Consider the following 16,908-nt stretch of genomic DNA (forward strand, 5'->3'; position numbering starts at 1 on the left):
CACCCCGCTCGCCTCGCGGAGGCAGCGTCCCCCCGCGCCGGCCTCGGCCGGCTCGGGCCGCCTGGCCGCTTCCCGGAAGCGCGGCGCTGGGTGTGCGCGCGGGCGAGTGTGCCGGGGTGCCGGGCTCAGCCCCCGGGGTTTCTCAGCGGGGTTGGGAAGTCCCCCGGGCCGCCCCGGACTCGCCAGCCCCGCACGCTCTGGCCCGGAACTTTCTCTCTGGCTCCTGCCGCCTCGCAGACACAGGGAGCGCCTCTGCGACCCGCGCCGCGGGCTTCCCCGCAGTGCCCACTGCCCCCAGGTCTCCCAGGCTCCCTGGGTGGGTGTCTGCACGTCCCCCCTTCCGCACCCGACTGCGGAACGGCTCCCCCAGGGGGATGCCCTGAGAACCTACAGTCAAACCGGCATGCTCCTGGGGTCGCTCAGATCTGGAACTTCATAGCTGCGGGATGGGTGACATTGCTTCACCCCTGGCAGGGTTCCCCCAGCCAAGCGTGTCGGGAGGTGCTCTGCTGGCTAGGGTAGGGCTCCAGATCCAGAATATCAGGGGCGGCTTTACCTTGAAGCTAACGAAGTTTAAGCTTCATAGTCCTTCAGTGGTCATTTGGCGTTAGTAATCTTGTATTCCTTTTCTTAAAGAGCACCCCAGCCCCCAAACTGCATAAGTAAGCTTGGCTCTCAAAAAATCTGGATCCACCCCTGAGTCCAACTCACAGCTTTCCCATTGTAGCTGCCAGTCTGGCGGGAGCACGCACAGCCACGCTGCCACGCTGCCCCCATGGGATCATTCCCCAGGGGCTAGGGCAGTTCCTTAGTGCCTGGGAGATGAAGCTCTGAATCGTGAGGCAGGAAAATATGAGGCTGAGAGGCAGCTGCTGGTCTGCAGGGGAGGGTCTGGCTGCCTGGCCGCCTGGCCTTTCTCTCTGGCCTCACTAGTCCCTTGTCCCAGCCTACCATCCAACCCTGGGGTAATCAACTGTCCTGGTTTACCCAGAACCATCTGGTTTTAGCACTGAAAGCCCTGTATCCTAGAAACCCCTCAGTCCTGGGACAAACCAAGACAGTTGGTCAGCCTACATCCACAACCTTCTCAGTGCTGTTGTGCAGGGGTGGATTGGCCTTCATTAAGAGGGTGGGAGAGACCTGCTTTCTGGTGTGCAAAATTGGCCTAGGCTTCCACAAGGCCTAACAAATTATAACTGCAGCTTCCTAGAGGGGTTTCCAGAAACCAAAAGAGGAAAGTTTGTCAACTGTGTACTTCTCCACTCTAGCTGGTTGCAAATTCCTGTGTTTGGACTGCTTTTTAGGGGGCAGGGCAGGGCATCTGAACTTGGCCAATAGGCATCCTGATTGTGCTCCAAAATCTGTAGGGTCACTCTGTCCTGTCAGCTGTGGCGGCCACAGGGAAGGGGCCCTTCTCACTCCAAATACCTTTCTGAGCGCCACCTGTGAAGCCAGCTTGTAACCCCACCTTGGAGACAGCTGCACTGTGTTGGAAGCAGGGCCCTTGGGCTGAGGCACATCTGACAGCCTCCACTGAGTTCTGGAATATCTGGTCTGCCCAGGCCCTCAGGCAGAGAGTCTCCTCCACTGCTCTCGCGCGTGCGCGCACACACACACACCCCGACCCAGTGCACGAACCCTTCCTTAGGACTTTCATTCCAGGTGCAGTGACAAACTGCTAGGACCTGCCCAAAACTTTGAAAGGCAGCCAGTAGAAACCCCTTTCTCCTCACCATAACCTGGGGGTTAATCAACTGGTCTCCCTCTGCTGCCCTCAGAAGCATTTCAAGGACATCCTGGAACACTCTTGGCAATGTTGGCTTGAGAGTACATGCTCATCAGCTGTGGACTGTGTTGGATTCCCACTACCTCCCCCAAGGGATTGAGGATTCCACTCTGGTGTTGCAGGTGTGCCTCTGGACCTGGAGGCGGCTTAGATGGGGGAGGCCTGGGCACAGGAGTTACCTGCACATCCAGCAATTCCCCATGCGCTGAGAGGGTGGCTGGCTGCTGGATGAGGGTGAGGCTCATGTCTGACTATGTCAGCCCAGCAGGCCCCTTCCTGGCTAGAAGCTCAAGTCACCTAAACCTTACTCCAAGGCTTGCTGGGTAGCTCTATAAAGTGGGAAGGTCTCTGCAGAGGCCCTTCTCCAGATCACTGTGGAAGCTCAGTGCTGACAACAGAGCGTGCAGAGAGAGCTGTGTATGGACATGAGCAGCCCTTGACACACAGCACCGGTTTGCTGATCTATCCTACCTGCTTCTTTAGCTCAGCACCCCAGGCCTGCTCCAGTCCCTGAGTTGGGGCACAGGGCCCCTGACTCCCCAGAGGGATGCTGGTTGGGTGGCTGCTAATTGGGCACGTTGGAGTCTTGGGGGAGCTGTGTTGGGACAGAGTCGCCAGCACACCACATGAACAAAAGTGGGAAAGTGCCTCCAGCTAGTCAAGTCCTGGTTTGTGGGTCAGGGCCAGACCCTGAGAGTGAGGAGAAGCGGGCCCTGGAACTGGAGAGTAAAGCCACGGCGTTGGTGGAGCGAATGCCTCCAGGTAGCACAGAGGCATCTACAGCAAGAACCTAGCCCTTGCTGCCCTGTCAGGCCCATTGCTTGTGACACTGTCTGGCCCCCAGCTCAGGCTGGGGTGAGGGGTTGTTACTAAATGGGCCAGTGGCAGCAGTGCCAAAGCCTCCCTCAGACCCTCGGGATATAGCCCTGGCTGCGGTGGCAGGGGAGAGATCAAGCTCACAGTCCTGAGGGACAGTGAGGCTGAGCAAAATGATATATTTAACATCAAATATACTCAAGGACTATTAGGATTAAGTATTCAAGATGAAGGGGAAAGTGAAACCCTCGGAGCTGTGGATGAGGCATCTCGTTAGAAGCAGCCTCTTCTGTTTTCTCAAAGCCTGACTTCCCTGACTAGGATGGAGGAAGATGGGCTTCTGTACTGCTCCCGCATTCCCCACCCCGGTCAAGCACCTTGCATTGCGGTCTGCCAAGGCTTAAGGGGCACAGCCTGGCCTCCAGGTCTCATTTATACCCAATGAGTCCCCCCACTGTTGGGGCGCCACAGTTTACAAAGCACATTCACATGCATTAACTCATCCCCACAGCAACGTGGGATAGCAGAACATGTCTCCCACTACACAAACAGGGAAACTGAGGCCCAGATAAAGTGATTTTCTAAGATCCACCATTTGCAATAGGCAGAGATGGGATGAAATCCCAACTGGCAGTCCTTTGATCCTCCAGGGACTTCGGCTTCCTTCTCCTTGCCTGGGTCTAGTCCTCAGAAGTGTCTGCCAGGGATGAGCCTCTGACACATCTATCCGAAGCCATCTTTGGGTTAGAAAAAAAGTCCGTTAAGATTTCCATCCCCTCCTGGAATTTGGTACTGTCGAGACAAAAAAAAACAAAAAAACAAAAAAAAAAAACCCTCTTGGTATTTAAGAGTGGCCTTCCTAGAGTAGGCAGTCTGGACACTAGCAGAGAAGAAGGGTTCCGGAGAGAGGAGATAGGCACTGTATTCCCTCCTGCCTCGTGAATTACAGAGGAAGAATTTTCAATTCCTAAATAGCAGGAATCTTTTGTTCACTGCTGTATCACCAGTGTCTTATAATAATACATGCTCAATAAATAGTTGTGCAATGAGAAAAGCCTTCAAGGCCGTGCTGCGCTTGTTCAGAGAGAAGCCGAGACAGGATACCACTTCCTATGGAATTAGGATGCTCTTGCTGGTAGGGGAGGGGGGTGCTGGGGTCAGGGGGGTGCCCTAAGACTCAAAGTGGGAGAATTTGTACCCTGCAGAGGGTTAACTTCGCCAAAAATCCAGGAAGCAACCAGAAGCCTCTGGCAGAGCAGGTAGGAAGCGAGGGCACGAGGTCAGAGAAAGATCTGCCCCGGGGCAGAAACCAAGGCTGAGGGGGTGTGAGTGACAGACAAGAGTGGTACACCTGACCAAGGGTCTGGGATGAGGACCCTGGGTGCTGCGCGGAGCCACGCGCCGAGCTGGGGCCGAGCTACCTCCAGGTGGCGCTGCGGAGCCGGGCACCCGCGCGTCTCCACTCCCCATTAACCCAGGAGGGAGGGGGGCCTCGGGAAATGTGTGCATTTATTCAGTAGCAGGAGTGCAAACCTCATACATTGAGGGAGAAAGGCAGCGGGAGACGGCCGCCGAGATTCCCCCATCTCTTTGAATATAATTTTAGATTGAGATTCAGATTAAATCCGAGGGGAAAACACTTTATGAGGCTGAAAGCTGTGTCGTTGCCAGAGCCAGGGTTATGAGCTATCAAATGCAATTACATTAAGACAGATTATACTGGGCAAATTGAGCCATTTAGAAGGTGAGAATCAAAGAAACGGCTCTGATCCTCTCTTCCCTGTTCTCTCTCCCTCTCCCCCCCTCTTTAAATTGCAGTTCGTAGTTCCTTGCAATTCTGAGGCACAAAAGTAGGTGAGACTGCTTTTGTATCTGCGAAGTGCTTCACTCCTGAATGTAATTCTAGCTGAGTGCAATCTAGGTTAAGAGCCGGACAAGCGGGTAATTAGAGCCCGCTCGCTGCCCGAGGACCGGCCGCCCCGCCGAAGCGCGCCCGGAGTCGGCGCCCTTCTCCCGGCCGAGCCGAGCTGCGGCTGGACACGGAGCGCCCGAGATGATGGTGCTGGACAAGGAGGACGGTAGGTGGCGGGCGGGGGGCCGACGCCCCGCACCCCTTGGCCCCCCGCCGCGGCGCGCGGGAGCACACGCCGGGACGCTGGCTCACACACGCCGGGCGGTGCAGGGCTTCCCGGGCGGGCGGCGCGCGGGGGGAGAGGGGCGGGGGCGGCCAGGTGGGGCCGGGGGAGGGGTGAGTGAGCCCGGGGCGGGCGGGCTGTGCGCCGGCCGCGTGCTGCTCTGCGGGGCCGCGTGCAGGCTCGGGTCCCCTCGGATCTCGGCGCAGTGGCGCTCCGCGCGCGGCGTTTCGTCTTTGCGGCCGCTCCTCTCACCGCAGCCATCTCCCTCGCGCCGGCCGCATAACCCGAGAGGGGAGAAGCGGCGGGCAAATCAGGGGCTTCGGGAGAATCGGACGCCAGAGCTTGCGGCCAGCCGGCGCGCGGGAAGACCCTGCTTGCCCCTGGGTGCCCGGCGGGCGAAGGGAAGGCCGGCTGGACCCTCGGGGAGACAGACGTCTCAAGTAGTGGCCCACTGTCTCCCCATCCCCGGGCGCGGAGGCGGGAGTTTGGCCCAGAGGAAGCAAGTGTCCCGCCACCGGCCAGTAGCACTCTTGCAGGAGCGGCCCGCAACAGTGCCATGACCTGTGGTCGAGAGTCCCAGTGCGCCCTAGAGGTCAGAACAGAGGGGGCCAGGGTTGCTGGAAGCCTCTAGAAGGTGGTCCCACATACCCCAAAGCCTTCCTGACTGGTAGTGCCCTGCAGTGTGTGTCCTGGTATGTTTAGGAGAGGTTGGAGAACCCGTTGCGCTTGAGGGTAAAACCAAGCGGGTGCCCTGTGACCCAAACGGAGTACCCAGTGTCCAAAGAGTAGCAGTTCCCCGGCTGGCCCAGGCCCCCCTGCCCTATAGGTGAGGGTTGCCTGGTGTGTTGGTGTTGTAGGGAGATTAGTATGTAATTGTTGGCACCCCTGCTGTCACCTGACTTATGGTAAGGAACTGAGAAGGTGGCTTTGCTATGTGTCAGCAGGAATCCTCTTTGATTGACCATGGTGGCCATTCTCTGACCTTCTGCTAGTGAGTCTTTACTGGCCTGGGCCCTCTGCCCACCAGGTCAGTGGTGGTGTTGACATGGTCACTTAGTAAAAATTCCAAGTTCAGTGACTTGCTCAAGGTCACACTCACACAGGGTGTGCCCTTTGCTGCTACCACATGCTGATGCTCCTAGCCTCCCCACCGCCTCTAAGACCTTCATCAGGGAGGGGCATTTAAAGGGTCTGGTCTGGGAGTCGCGTGTGGAGGAGCCTTGTGGCCAGTAAGCCCACGAAGGCTATTTCTCAGCATGTATGTAGTAAGAGAGGCAAGGGGGAACTAAGTGTTTCTGGCCAAAAGAATGTATTTGCCAGGGTCTGGCTGGGATGGATGTAACCTCCATCTCTAGTATGCTCTACTTCTCTCCAGGATCCCCATGTGGGCCGTCATAGGACTAGGCTTCTACAGGTCTGTGTAACGAAGCGGAGAAGGGACCCGGTCAGGGCAGGCCAGGAGGGAGGAGGCTTTTTGTCGTGCCCATATCTAGCCTTCACTTTCCCTCTTGGTAAAATGAGGGGCTTGCAGAAGATAGTGCAGAGGATCATTCCTTGGTGTCTGGAGGTACTCTCATGATGGAAAGCATGTGGAAATCAAGGTATGTCTTCAGCCATGGTTTCTTGGCATGCTTGGCTCCTCAGGCCCAAGCCAGAAATCGAAAACACCCAGGCCCTATCCTTGGGAGGCCTTAGGGAGATTGTTCTCGTGGGACAAGATGACCTCCACCACTGCCACCTAGGTAGTGCCCTGTGCAGGCATCCCAGATTGCCTTTGAGCTCTGTGATACTCAAGATTTTCAGATGAGCCCTGAATGGGAATAGATATCTGGAGGTCATTTTAGCCAGTCTCCTGCCTCCAGACTGCAGTGCACCTCAACCACCTTGGGCATATGTGTTTCCCCTAGTCTCCACCAGATCTGCAGAGGGGAGCTCAGGATGCCCCTTGGTCCCCTTCTCTGTCCAGTCTAAGCAGTGTGGTGCCCACTACAGTTCATACCACTGAGCTCTGGGGGCCCATAACAGCACAAGGAAAGTAGACAGCTGGGGCCCTGAGGAGCCATTTGATTCTTGTCCTGCCCAGCCCAGAGGTGTCCTCCAAAAGCAATCTTCCTGCTCGTAAATCTCCCCTCCACTTCATATTAGAGTCTGGCCTCCTCCAATTCCAAGAACCCCTGCGGGTGGCACCGTCAGTAGGGGAAGGGAGAAAGACTCTAGATCCGCTCACCTGCCCCTCTGTGCCTGCTGCCTAATTTCTTCCTGGCACTTACCCCTTTCAGCAGGTGGCCCTGTGAGCTGGGTGGCAGCATTGGCCCCCAGGGCCCCCAAGAAGCATGTCCCTCAGGGATGCAGCACTGCACCCTTTGTCTGGCTGCAGCAGGGACTCGGGCCCTTATTAACCACCCCCAATGCCTTTTCTCCACCTGACAGCATCTTGTTGGAAGGGGCTGGGGCTCCTCTGGTTGAAGTCAGGTCTGCCAGCTACCGAGGACCAAAGCTCTTGCTCTGCTGGGCTGCGGGGCTTTCATGTTGCACTTCTGAAAGATAATAAAATATCAATCGCTTTGCCGTAGCAACGGGTTTAAGAGACTTTCTGAAGTATTGAATCGTCAGAAAAAAAATTTTTTTTTTTTTTTTTTTTTTTTTGCTTTTAAGCACAGTGCATTATTAATAAAGTAATCCATTAGGTCGAGCAGTGAAGGGCCACCACAGAGAGGAAAGATCTGTTTTGCAAATGGTTAAACTTCTGGTTTTAAGATTAATTGCTTTCATTTGGACGCTTGCTCTTGGCCTAGCCATCTCCACTTTACTGGAACTCAGGGTCCAGGCTTTCTAAATGCCGTCGGGCCTGCCTGTCAGCAAAGGAAGCCCTGCTCCAACTTTCCCGGAGAAACAGCCCTTCTTTCCCTGGCACCTGTGCCTGAGCTGGCACTAGGCTGCGGGCCTTCCGGAGAGGCTTGCAATCTAGGAGAGCAAAGGGAGCTCTGAGCACAGAGAGCCAGATTAGCCCTCAGGCCATTGGAGAAGAGACCCTTGAGTAGAGGCAGGCAGCAGAGGGTCCAGCAGCCCCAGGAGCAGTGAGAGCCTTGGATTGTGGGGGACTGGGCAGGAGAGGATGCAGAGGGCACCCTCTCAGGGGTGTTGGACCAAGTACATGCTAGAGAAGGGCAGGTAAGCTGCCTCTGCAAAGGCCCAGCCAGAAGACTGGAGTGACCACAGGGCACAGCAGGCGAATTGGAGAACTAAACACCAGACATGATCCTTAGAGCATTTTTAATAAGTGAAATTGCCTAAGGACAGTGGAGCTGGACTGAGGAGGGCCAGACAGCGAGTCTTCAATTGTTAATGACCACTATGAGTGTGACCTCCACAGTGGACCTGGTTGATCCACCAGGGCAGTCTCTTGGCTATTCTTGGGTACTGACCAGCTTTTGCTCAGCCATTGGCAAGGCCTCCTGGGATAGCCCATCATGCTCTGGACTGAGAAGAGTCCTTGGGGGTCTCTCCTAGCAGAGTGTGGCCAGGACCTTCCTGGCCCCAGAGATGGAGGCAGGGAGTGGGCCCTGGTGCTGTTCCATGCCAGAGACCCTAGTGGGTCAGCAGGAAGTCAGAGTCCAGGAGATACTGGTGCCTACTGAGGACTGGTAAAGGCCTTGTGAGGCCAGTAGCATGGGGCCCAGGCCTGACACTTGCCTGGTGCCTAGAAGAGAAGGGTCTCCATCTGTAGCTCCCATGCCAGCTCCGGCCGCAGCTACCTCCTCGCTGCTGAAAACAAGGCTTCACAGATCTTGAGCAGCATGTACAGCTGCTTACCCTTCCTGCCCCAATTCAGCCAGGCAGAGAGCCTGTAAAGATGGGTCTCCCTCACCCCCTCCCAGAGCCTTGGGTAAAGAAGCAGGTGCATTTCTCTGTTCCCTGCTCTTCCGTTCATTTGCCCACATGGAGCACTAAGGGGGGGGGGGTGGGGGACAGGGAAACAACATAAATTGGTCTGTCGTCCAGAATCCATGTCTCGCTAATGTACCCAGATTAACTCAACTGTAAATTGTCTCCTTGGATGGCAGTGTCTTGCTAAAAGTTTCCCATATGATTCATGATTTGGATTGCTTTTAACGGCTATTGGCTAAGCAAGCCGGTGACTGTACAAGGTGATGCAATTGGCATTAGTGAGGGGAGGCACGGGAGCGTGTAATGCAGTCAATACTGCATTAACTACTGATGCCCAATTACAGAGAGTGGGAGAGAGCCTTTCAGGAGCATTAGGACTGGGGGAAGCTGAGATCACTGGCCGCTGCTCGCCTAAAAGCTTCACCCTTTGCGTGCCGGGGCTTGGCGCTGACGTGGCCGCTCACTTGGCCTCTGTCGCTGCAGGAGCTGCCTGTCTCTCTTACGGTCTCTCTCTCTCCCTTTCTGAACATGTCCCACAAAGATGCTTTTAGCACATGGAAGTGCGCATTTTCCTAGAACCTGGGCCTGCCTTTCATCCCTCAGAGAATTGATTCCCCATCCCAGCCAGTGTCCCAGAGTCAGACCAGGTGGCTGCCCCACCCACTTCCATTTAAGGAGCCTCCCAGCAGGCCCCATTTGTGAGCAGGACCAAGAGGAGATCTATTTTGGTCTCTCTCCCTTGGAACAGATGAATGATTGCCAGCAAGCATTGGCGGCTACCCCTCTGTGGTCGTGGGCAGAGGAACATGAGGTTCGGCCTCAGAGCAGTGGGCCGCGGGCACCTGGCTGCCAGAGTTGAGAAGTGGCCATGGTTGGACAGACCAGGCCTTCTCTGAGCAGGAGACGGAGCTGGAGAGCCTCCCAGGGACACGACCCAAGCCATGTTGGGGTCCCCACCAAATGCGGGCCCCCTCCAGAGCTATATCCACCCAGGGCAGACCTGCCCATAAGTAGCCAGCAGGCCAAGGCTCTTGTTCAGATCCACCTCCAGGGACCAGAGGAACTCCTTATCAGGGGTGCTAGGAGATTGGAAGGAGTTAGGGAGGAAGGTAGAGGAAAAGGGCATTGGTTCCCCAGTGTGCCAGGCACCACTGGGCTCATTGCTGCCTCCACCATTCTGCTAAGCTGTGCAGGTCCAACGTGCCCACTGTGGTTTTGTGTTCCATGCCCACCTGATGTTGAGGTTGCTTTGCCTCCATACCATCTCATCTCCACAATGAGAAAACCATGTCTAAATGGTTGGGTTGTTAATGAGGATTAAATAAGATAATATCCGTGTATACGTTTGATAAACCAGGAGGCCTCATGCCTGTGGGAAGTGTTCTCCACACAGCTGGAGTATGATCAAATAATCTGGCACCCGATTTGGTGCCTTGTTCACTCACTCTCCCTCTTCCAGTTTACCCATCATGGCCATTGATCACTGCCATCCAGGAGGCAGGCTGTCTTCACTACTTACCACTGTCCAGATCTCCAAGGCAGGTAGCATTGTAGGAAGAAGCCTTCAAGACCACTCTTTGCAAGCCCATCCATTTGTAGGGGGACAGTTGAGGAAAATGGGCAGGAGAGTTGCCCAGGGTTCTGTAGGGAGTGCAGAGCTTCAGCACCTTTCTGAGCTCTGTGCCCAGCTTCCATGACCTCTGACCCTCTCTCCAAGGCATGATGAGGTGGTAGAAAACTCTGACTAGGCGAGACATCAGCTATACTGGCACCGGGTGCCTGAGCATCCCAGTCGTGGCCCCAGCCAGCCTGCCGACAGCCCACAGGACACGATTCTGTCCTCAAATGGAAGTCCTCCTGGCATGTGCTGATGGGCTCTAACCTGGCCTGGGCCTTCATGGACCAGAGCACCCCAAAGGTGCATATGGCATGTACCCCATCCTACCTGCCCTGTCTATAATTGAAGGACACGGAGGCATGCAGGACATCCTCCCACCCTCACGTTTAACTCTTCATGGTATTGCTAGGGTGAGTTTTCCTGACAGGTCTGCACTCAGGATAGGACCACACCAGTGGAGCCAACTTGCACTGGCCTACACATCTCTTCCCAACTCTGAGTTCTGTGGCATCAGGTTGATAGCTTGAAATCAGCCATGGTGGGAGTACTAACACCGTGGAAATCGGCAAACCATACAAATAAGGGCTTTTTCTTAGAGAGCCAATTGTTAAGTATTTATCAGCACACCCCTGGATTGCATTCATCAGGGGCTCTGGACCCACCTGTTTCTTTTCTGCCACTGCCATTCTTCCATTCCACCTAGCATCCTTCTCCTGGTTCTTGCTACAACCAGGAACCCAGCCTCTGCTATCCTGACATGATGCCTGAGACCCTCTGCCACGCTAGCTATCCAATGCGGGGCTAACGTATTCGCTCTGCTTTTGTGTTGCAGGCGGACTCCGGCATGTACCACTGTGTTCTTGTTCATGTTGTTCCCCTCGCCTGGCATGCCCTTTCCCCTGTAGATGACCTTGCAGGAGCCTGCAGGTGGTCAGAGCCTCTTACAGACCATTCCAAGCCATGCTCAGAGTCGCATCCACCCTACCTAGCAACAAGCTGGTCTCTTGTTGGAGTGTGTTCATTTTGTGTTTTGTCTAAGGCAGGAGTCCACGGTGGCTGACACAACTTGAGGCAAATTAAAGGCAGGTGATGTGACAGGAGTGAGCAGGCTGGTCTAGGTTGCAGGGGCAGATGCCTCAGAGTGCAGGCCTGCCGGGTCAGAGTGGGTCACTGGCTCCTAACTCCTGCCTCTTCCCAACTGAGCTGTCTTGAGTGGCCTGCTGTCTTCGAGTACAGCCTGATTCAGGAGACCTGCGTGCTAGGTCCCAGCTGACTGCTATGTGACTTCAGACAATTTACTGGGCTTCAGTTTTCATGTCTCTAGAATGGGAACGATAACGTCCACGTACACACTTGATAAACCAGGAAGCCTCATGCCTCTGGAGCAACATTGCTTTGTGCAGAGCTTACAGTCTGATCTCTTTGGCTGCAGCTTCTCAGTCTTCAGGAGTCATAGAAACACACTTGCTATTGTTTTACTGAACCCTTACTTGAAAGTGAGGCATTGTGCACTGTGTGTGTGTGTTAGTAAGTCATTGCTGCGTAACCAACCACCCCCAACTCAGAGGTTCAAAACAACAAGTATCCATTTGGTTCTTGAATCTGTAGGTCAGTGATTTGGGCTGGGCTTGGCTGAGCAGTTTCTCGGGTCTCAACTGAACTCTCTCATGCCTGGCAGATGGCCGATCCACTGGACACCAGGGATACAAGTCCCTCATCATCCAGCAAGCCCTTCCAGCCTGTTTTCATGGCAGAGACAGGTCAGGAGGTAGAGTGGAAGTCTACAAGGTTTCTTGAGGCCAAGTTTTGGTTCCGACAGGTTTCGTTTTTGCCACATTCTGTCGGCCAAAATAAATCACAAGGCCAGCCCAAGTTCAGGGACTGGGTTGGGGTGGTCAGATTCTGCCCTTAAAGGAAAGAGGTAGAGACTCACATTACAAAGGGTGTGCATACATACCAGCAGGAGGAGTAGAGAATTGGGGTCATTTCTGTACTCAGTCCACCAAAGCATCTCCCACGTAAGATCTCACATAATACCCTGAACCACCCTAGAAAGAGCTGCTCGTATTATCCTCATTTCACAGATGAGAAAACCGCCATCCAAAAAGGCTGTGTAGCTAGCTGGTCGCAGGTCCCCCACCTGCAAGTGCCTGAGTTCAGGCCATCTGACTACAGAGTGTGCCATCCTTCTCTGCGCTCGGCTGCCTCCCTGTTCCAACTGACAGACTTGGAGCTGGGGGAGAAGGACACCCAGGGAGGGTTCACGGGAGAAGAGGTGGAGCCAGCTGGTGTTCCAGCCAGCCAGGATGCCTGGGGACAAGGTGAGGGAAGCTGGCTGTCTGGGTGGTTTTTCGGGGCTGCCATTGGAGGCGGCAAGCCTGGAGGGGAACCACAATGAGGTCAGCCCCCCTCTGCCTTCTCTGGCTTTTCCACTCTGCCCTGCAGTGCCCCTGGATGGTTGGAAGGGGTGAGAAGCTCCGTGGTTACCAGGGCTGACTCCAGCCTGGGCGTGTATGCAGATGCAGTCAGGCAGGAATCAATTCATTGGTTAGCCCCTCACCTCAAAACGGGGCGGTAAGTGGGCTGGTGAGAGGCCTGTGTACATTCATAAACCAGCTGATTGAAAAGCAATATTTCAGATAAATACAAGCCAGCGATCTATCAGTGGTTGTAATAAAACCCAGGCTTCAGGCTGTGATTTTATTTTGAAATAATAAGAATTGCTTGATTCTTTTTACTTGAGTTACCATGGTAATTCCGGCGTGGAGCAGTGTTATATTGATTTAGAAAGTGGACAGTAATATTTCTTTTGTGTTATTCTGTTTCTAGGCCTTGATTTCTAATTTCCACTTGGAGATTACTTTTATAAATTTCTTAAGTCCTTCCACTTTTTTTCCTCTCACAGTATAATTTTCCTCTCACACGCCACTATGTTCTGAGCTTATTGGTTTGCTCTTATTTTAAATTAAACTTGCTGGTTTCAAATATTGAAATGACATCTTTGTCTGTGTCTGTACTTTGGTTTAGCAAAATATTACAGTCTGACGCTTTCTGCTTAATAATTTAAGGGAGGCATTCTGTCGGCCCTCACTGGGTGCTGATAACTTATGACTCAACCAGCGCAGGCCTTAAACTCCTGACATTTTAATATTGTGTGGCGGGAGCAGCCACCCCTCCGCTCTGAGTCTCAGTGGAGAAAACCTGTGTGGCACCCCAGAAGGGAGGTTTAATAACTCAGCCTCACCCGTTAGTGTGATGACTTGATAGAGAGGGGACGGAGACCCAGTCTTCCCACGTAAGTGGCCGCCGCTCGGGCCCAAGCACCTGCTTTGTCCTGTCTCTCCCTTCCCTGAATCTTTACAAGGCCCAATTCCTGATCCCTGGTGTCTGGGAAGGACTATGCGGGGGACTGCCTGCGGGTGCCATCCGGATGCTGGAGCGCCCTGTTTCTCAGCTTTCCCTTTTGTAAAACAAGGGGAGCTCACGTGGGCTTTGAGTCACACAGACTGGGTTCAGATCCTGCCTCTGCCATGTAGTGATTCTGAATGATAAATGGTAATCGTAATTCCGACTCATCAAACAGGTGTGATTAAGACCGTCTGCTAGGTCCGTCGAGGCTTCAGTTGGCCAGGCTCCTGATGGTCTTGTAGATGACTGGTACGGTTCCCTAGCCTTCCTTAGGTTTTAGTGAGGAACAGGGGAGAAAGTGGAAGTGATTGTGCTTTGAAATACTGACTCTGCTTCAGACATGCGTGGGGTTCAGAGACCCAAGAGAATTGCTGTTCGGTAAAGGACCTAGGGCTATAGCGTGGTGAGGTGGGTCAGCTCCGCCTGCTTTCCTGGTCGGCCCAGCAGAAAGCAAGGGGGCTCTGTCCTCTGGGCTCCCCCGAGTACTCCACAGCAAGGACTGGACTCCATAGGGAAACTCACAGCAACGTGGATTATAGGGCTGGGATGGATCTTCAGGGTCCCCTCTCTCTGGCCTGAGGAGAGGTCCCTGCCCTGTGTGGTACGCCAGTGAGGTAGTGTATTAGCTACCTATTGCTGCGTAACAAATTATTTCACAATTTACCGTCTTAAAACAACACTAATTTTTTAATCTCATGGTTTCCATGGGTCAGGGGCCCAGGTGCAGCTTAGCGGGGTCCTCTGCTCAGGGTCTTTTTTACAGACGATAATTACAGTGTTGGCCGGGGCTGTGGTCTCATGTCGGGATTCATCTGGGGATTGAGCTTTCCCATTCACTTATTTGGTTGTTGGCAGGATTCAGTTCCTCATGGGCTGTTGGACTGGGGGGGCCCATTCCTAACTGACTGTGGATCAGGGACAGCCCTCATTTCCATGCCACGTGGGCCTCTCCAACATGGCAGCTTGTTTCCTTAAAGCCGTCGAGAGAGTGTCTGCTAGCAAGCAGTAGCTCACAGTCTTTTATAAGATGTGACACGTCTAATCACAGATGTGACGTTCCATCACTTTGACTGAATTTTCTTCCTTGGGAGCAAGTCCCTAGGTCCAGCTCATACTCAAGGAAGTGGGAGGATTACACAAGGGCATGGATATCAGAAAATGGGATCATTGGGACCATGTTAGAAATCAGCCTACTGTGAGAGGTGAGCCTCTGGCACAGCATCTCAGGCCTCAGGTGTCCAACAGTTTAGCTGCCCCCAGAGAGAATGAAATATAAGCTCCATCCCCAGGAGGCCCATTGCCTCTGCCTCACACCCGGGAAAGCCACAGATGTCTCAAAGCCTTTCACTTAATCTTCACGGCTCCCTTGGGAGTCTGGAAGATCAAACACTAGACCCATTTTGCAGAGGAGGACGTTGTGCTCAGAGAGGGAAAGACACTTGCCTAGGATAGCCCAGCAAGTTGGTATGTGGCAGACTTGAGATGAGAACCAGGCCTCTGCCTGCCATAAGCTTGGGGAGGTAGTGGTAAAGACACTCCTAGGCCTCCCTGACCCGAGTGGTAAGAGGCAGTAGCACTGATTGTAAGCACACACAGGGACCAGGGCTAGGGATGGAAACCTCTGGATTCCTTGTTTGACAGATGGTAAGTTTGCTGAGGACACTAGGAGCCTACAGAGCAGCTGTTCATTACCTAAGGGCTTCTCTTCTCATTCAGTGGTGACTCTGGGAGGAGGTGAGGGTGGTTCCTCCTGAGCCAGTCTTTCTGAGGCTGTTGGACTGAGGGCCTCAACCTCCCCCTGGCTGTTGCCAGGCCGGGGGGGGGCCAGCATCTTTGGGGCAGCCTGGGTGGAGACCACTTGAAGAGTTCTTCAATGGGAGCAGGACTAGAGGAGGCTCTCCTATGAGCTGGAGCACAGGGCCGAGCCAGGACTCCTGCACCCATAGCCTGGCTCTGTCCCCAACTCACAGTATGTCCACGGACTGGCCCCTTCCACCCTCTGGGTCTGTGCTTCACTATTTACATTGCAGGGGCTGTTGGCGGCTTGATGCCTAGTGGTACTGTGTATGGAGACATAACTGTGGGGAACGAATGTTTTGAGGCCAAGGCCAGGAGCAAGAAACCATCCTGACAAGGTTTCTTTTTCTGTGGTGTCCGGGGGTCAGAGAAGTAGAGATTCCAGGCAAGGACATCTCTGGCCTCCGGCCCTCCATACTTGGTCTTGCCACATTTGAATCCAGGTGGATGGTCTGGTTTCCAGCTGTTCCCAGGCAGATCCACAACTAAGAGGCAGAGGGGACCCCTGAAGCAAGCCCAGAGCCTGGAGGCCAGTGAACACAAGTCACAGCCTCAGGCCTGAAGGGATCCTGGTTAGTTACCTCCTTTTATGGCAGGGACACTAAGGCACCAAGAAGCATCTATTCCCTCTCTCAGCTGAATGTCTCTAAGATACTTTCTGAGTAGAAAAGTCTGAGGCCCAGCAGAAGCTGCCTCCAGCCCACGATGGGATGCTGGGGCTATACCCCATCTCTTTGCTTGTCAGTTAGAGGCTGTCTCTAGCAGTCAAAGGTTCTTACTCAAGCCAGAAGCTGTTTTCCATCTGTGAGGTGTCTTGGCAGGAGCTAGGGCTCTGGAGGAGCAAAAGGCAGTGGACAGGTCTCCCGCAGGTACAGGGTTCTGACCTGGTAGTCAGCCCAAGTACAGAGTGTCACCTGTCTTTTTGTCCCTGGATGTTTTCACACTGCTCTTTGATCCTCAGAATTTTTTATCAGATCAGTGCCAAAATATGCCTTACATGTGAGAGAATAACATCTTACTAATATTATTGAAAATGTAACAATTAAAAAATATGATCCCGGAAAAAAGTCAAAATTGGTTGAAATAATTAACACAAAGCAAAATTGGCAGCAGTTAAGATCGCACCTGGCAAAATATGTTATTGACTAAGATTTGATGGAGGAATCAAATCTTCCTGACAAAATTTAGATCTGCCAAAGTTGGCTCAGGAAACATTTTTTGGTAGAAGTAATTACCACAAAAGAAATCTCAACCATGTCAAAAGCTCTAGTTCATAAGATTTAATATGAGCCAAAAACTGGTCATGAACCAAATAGTCACTTCAAACTTAAAAATAATCAATCCCCTTAAAAATAATTCCAGTAAGGTTGTTGAAAAAAATAATTTTTTTTAAGTGCTAGGAAAAAAAAAAAACAAGAATTCTAGTGAAATAAAAACAGGAAAGGGGGGCAAATCTTGGT

At 53.5% G+C, this 16,908-nt stretch overlaps 1 protein-coding gene and 1 long non-coding RNA gene across 2 annotated transcripts in view; one reads left to right on the forward strand and one right to left on the reverse strand.

Moving 5' to 3' along the window:
* Positions 1-2,321, reverse strand: part of LOC121018262 (uncharacterized) — a 14,877-nt gene extending 12,556 nt beyond the window's left edge. Inside the window, exon 1 of the long non-coding RNA XR_005785109.1 lies at positions 557-2,321. This is a non-coding gene — a long non-coding RNA (uncharacterized LOC121018262). The remainder of the gene's footprint in view (positions 1-556) is intronic.
* Positions 2,322-4,135: 1,814 nt separating this feature from the next.
* LMO1 (LIM domain only 1) overlaps positions 4,136-16,908 on the forward strand; it is a 37,183-nt gene continuing 24,410 nt past the window's right edge. The window contains exon 1 of the mRNA XM_040456959.1: positions 4,136-4,680. Coding sequence (XP_040312893.1) covers positions 4,656-4,680 — 25 coding nt within the window. The 5' untranslated portion in view covers positions 4,136-4,655. The remainder of the gene's footprint in view (positions 4,681-16,908) is intronic.

The sequence above is a fragment of the Herpailurus yagouaroundi genome, unplaced genomic scaffold (assembly GCF_014898765.1).
Source record: "Herpailurus yagouaroundi ecotype Mexico unplaced genomic scaffold, PumYag 218, whole genome shotgun sequence".
NCBI lineage: Eukaryota > Metazoa > Chordata > Mammalia > Carnivora > Felidae > Herpailurus > Herpailurus yagouaroundi.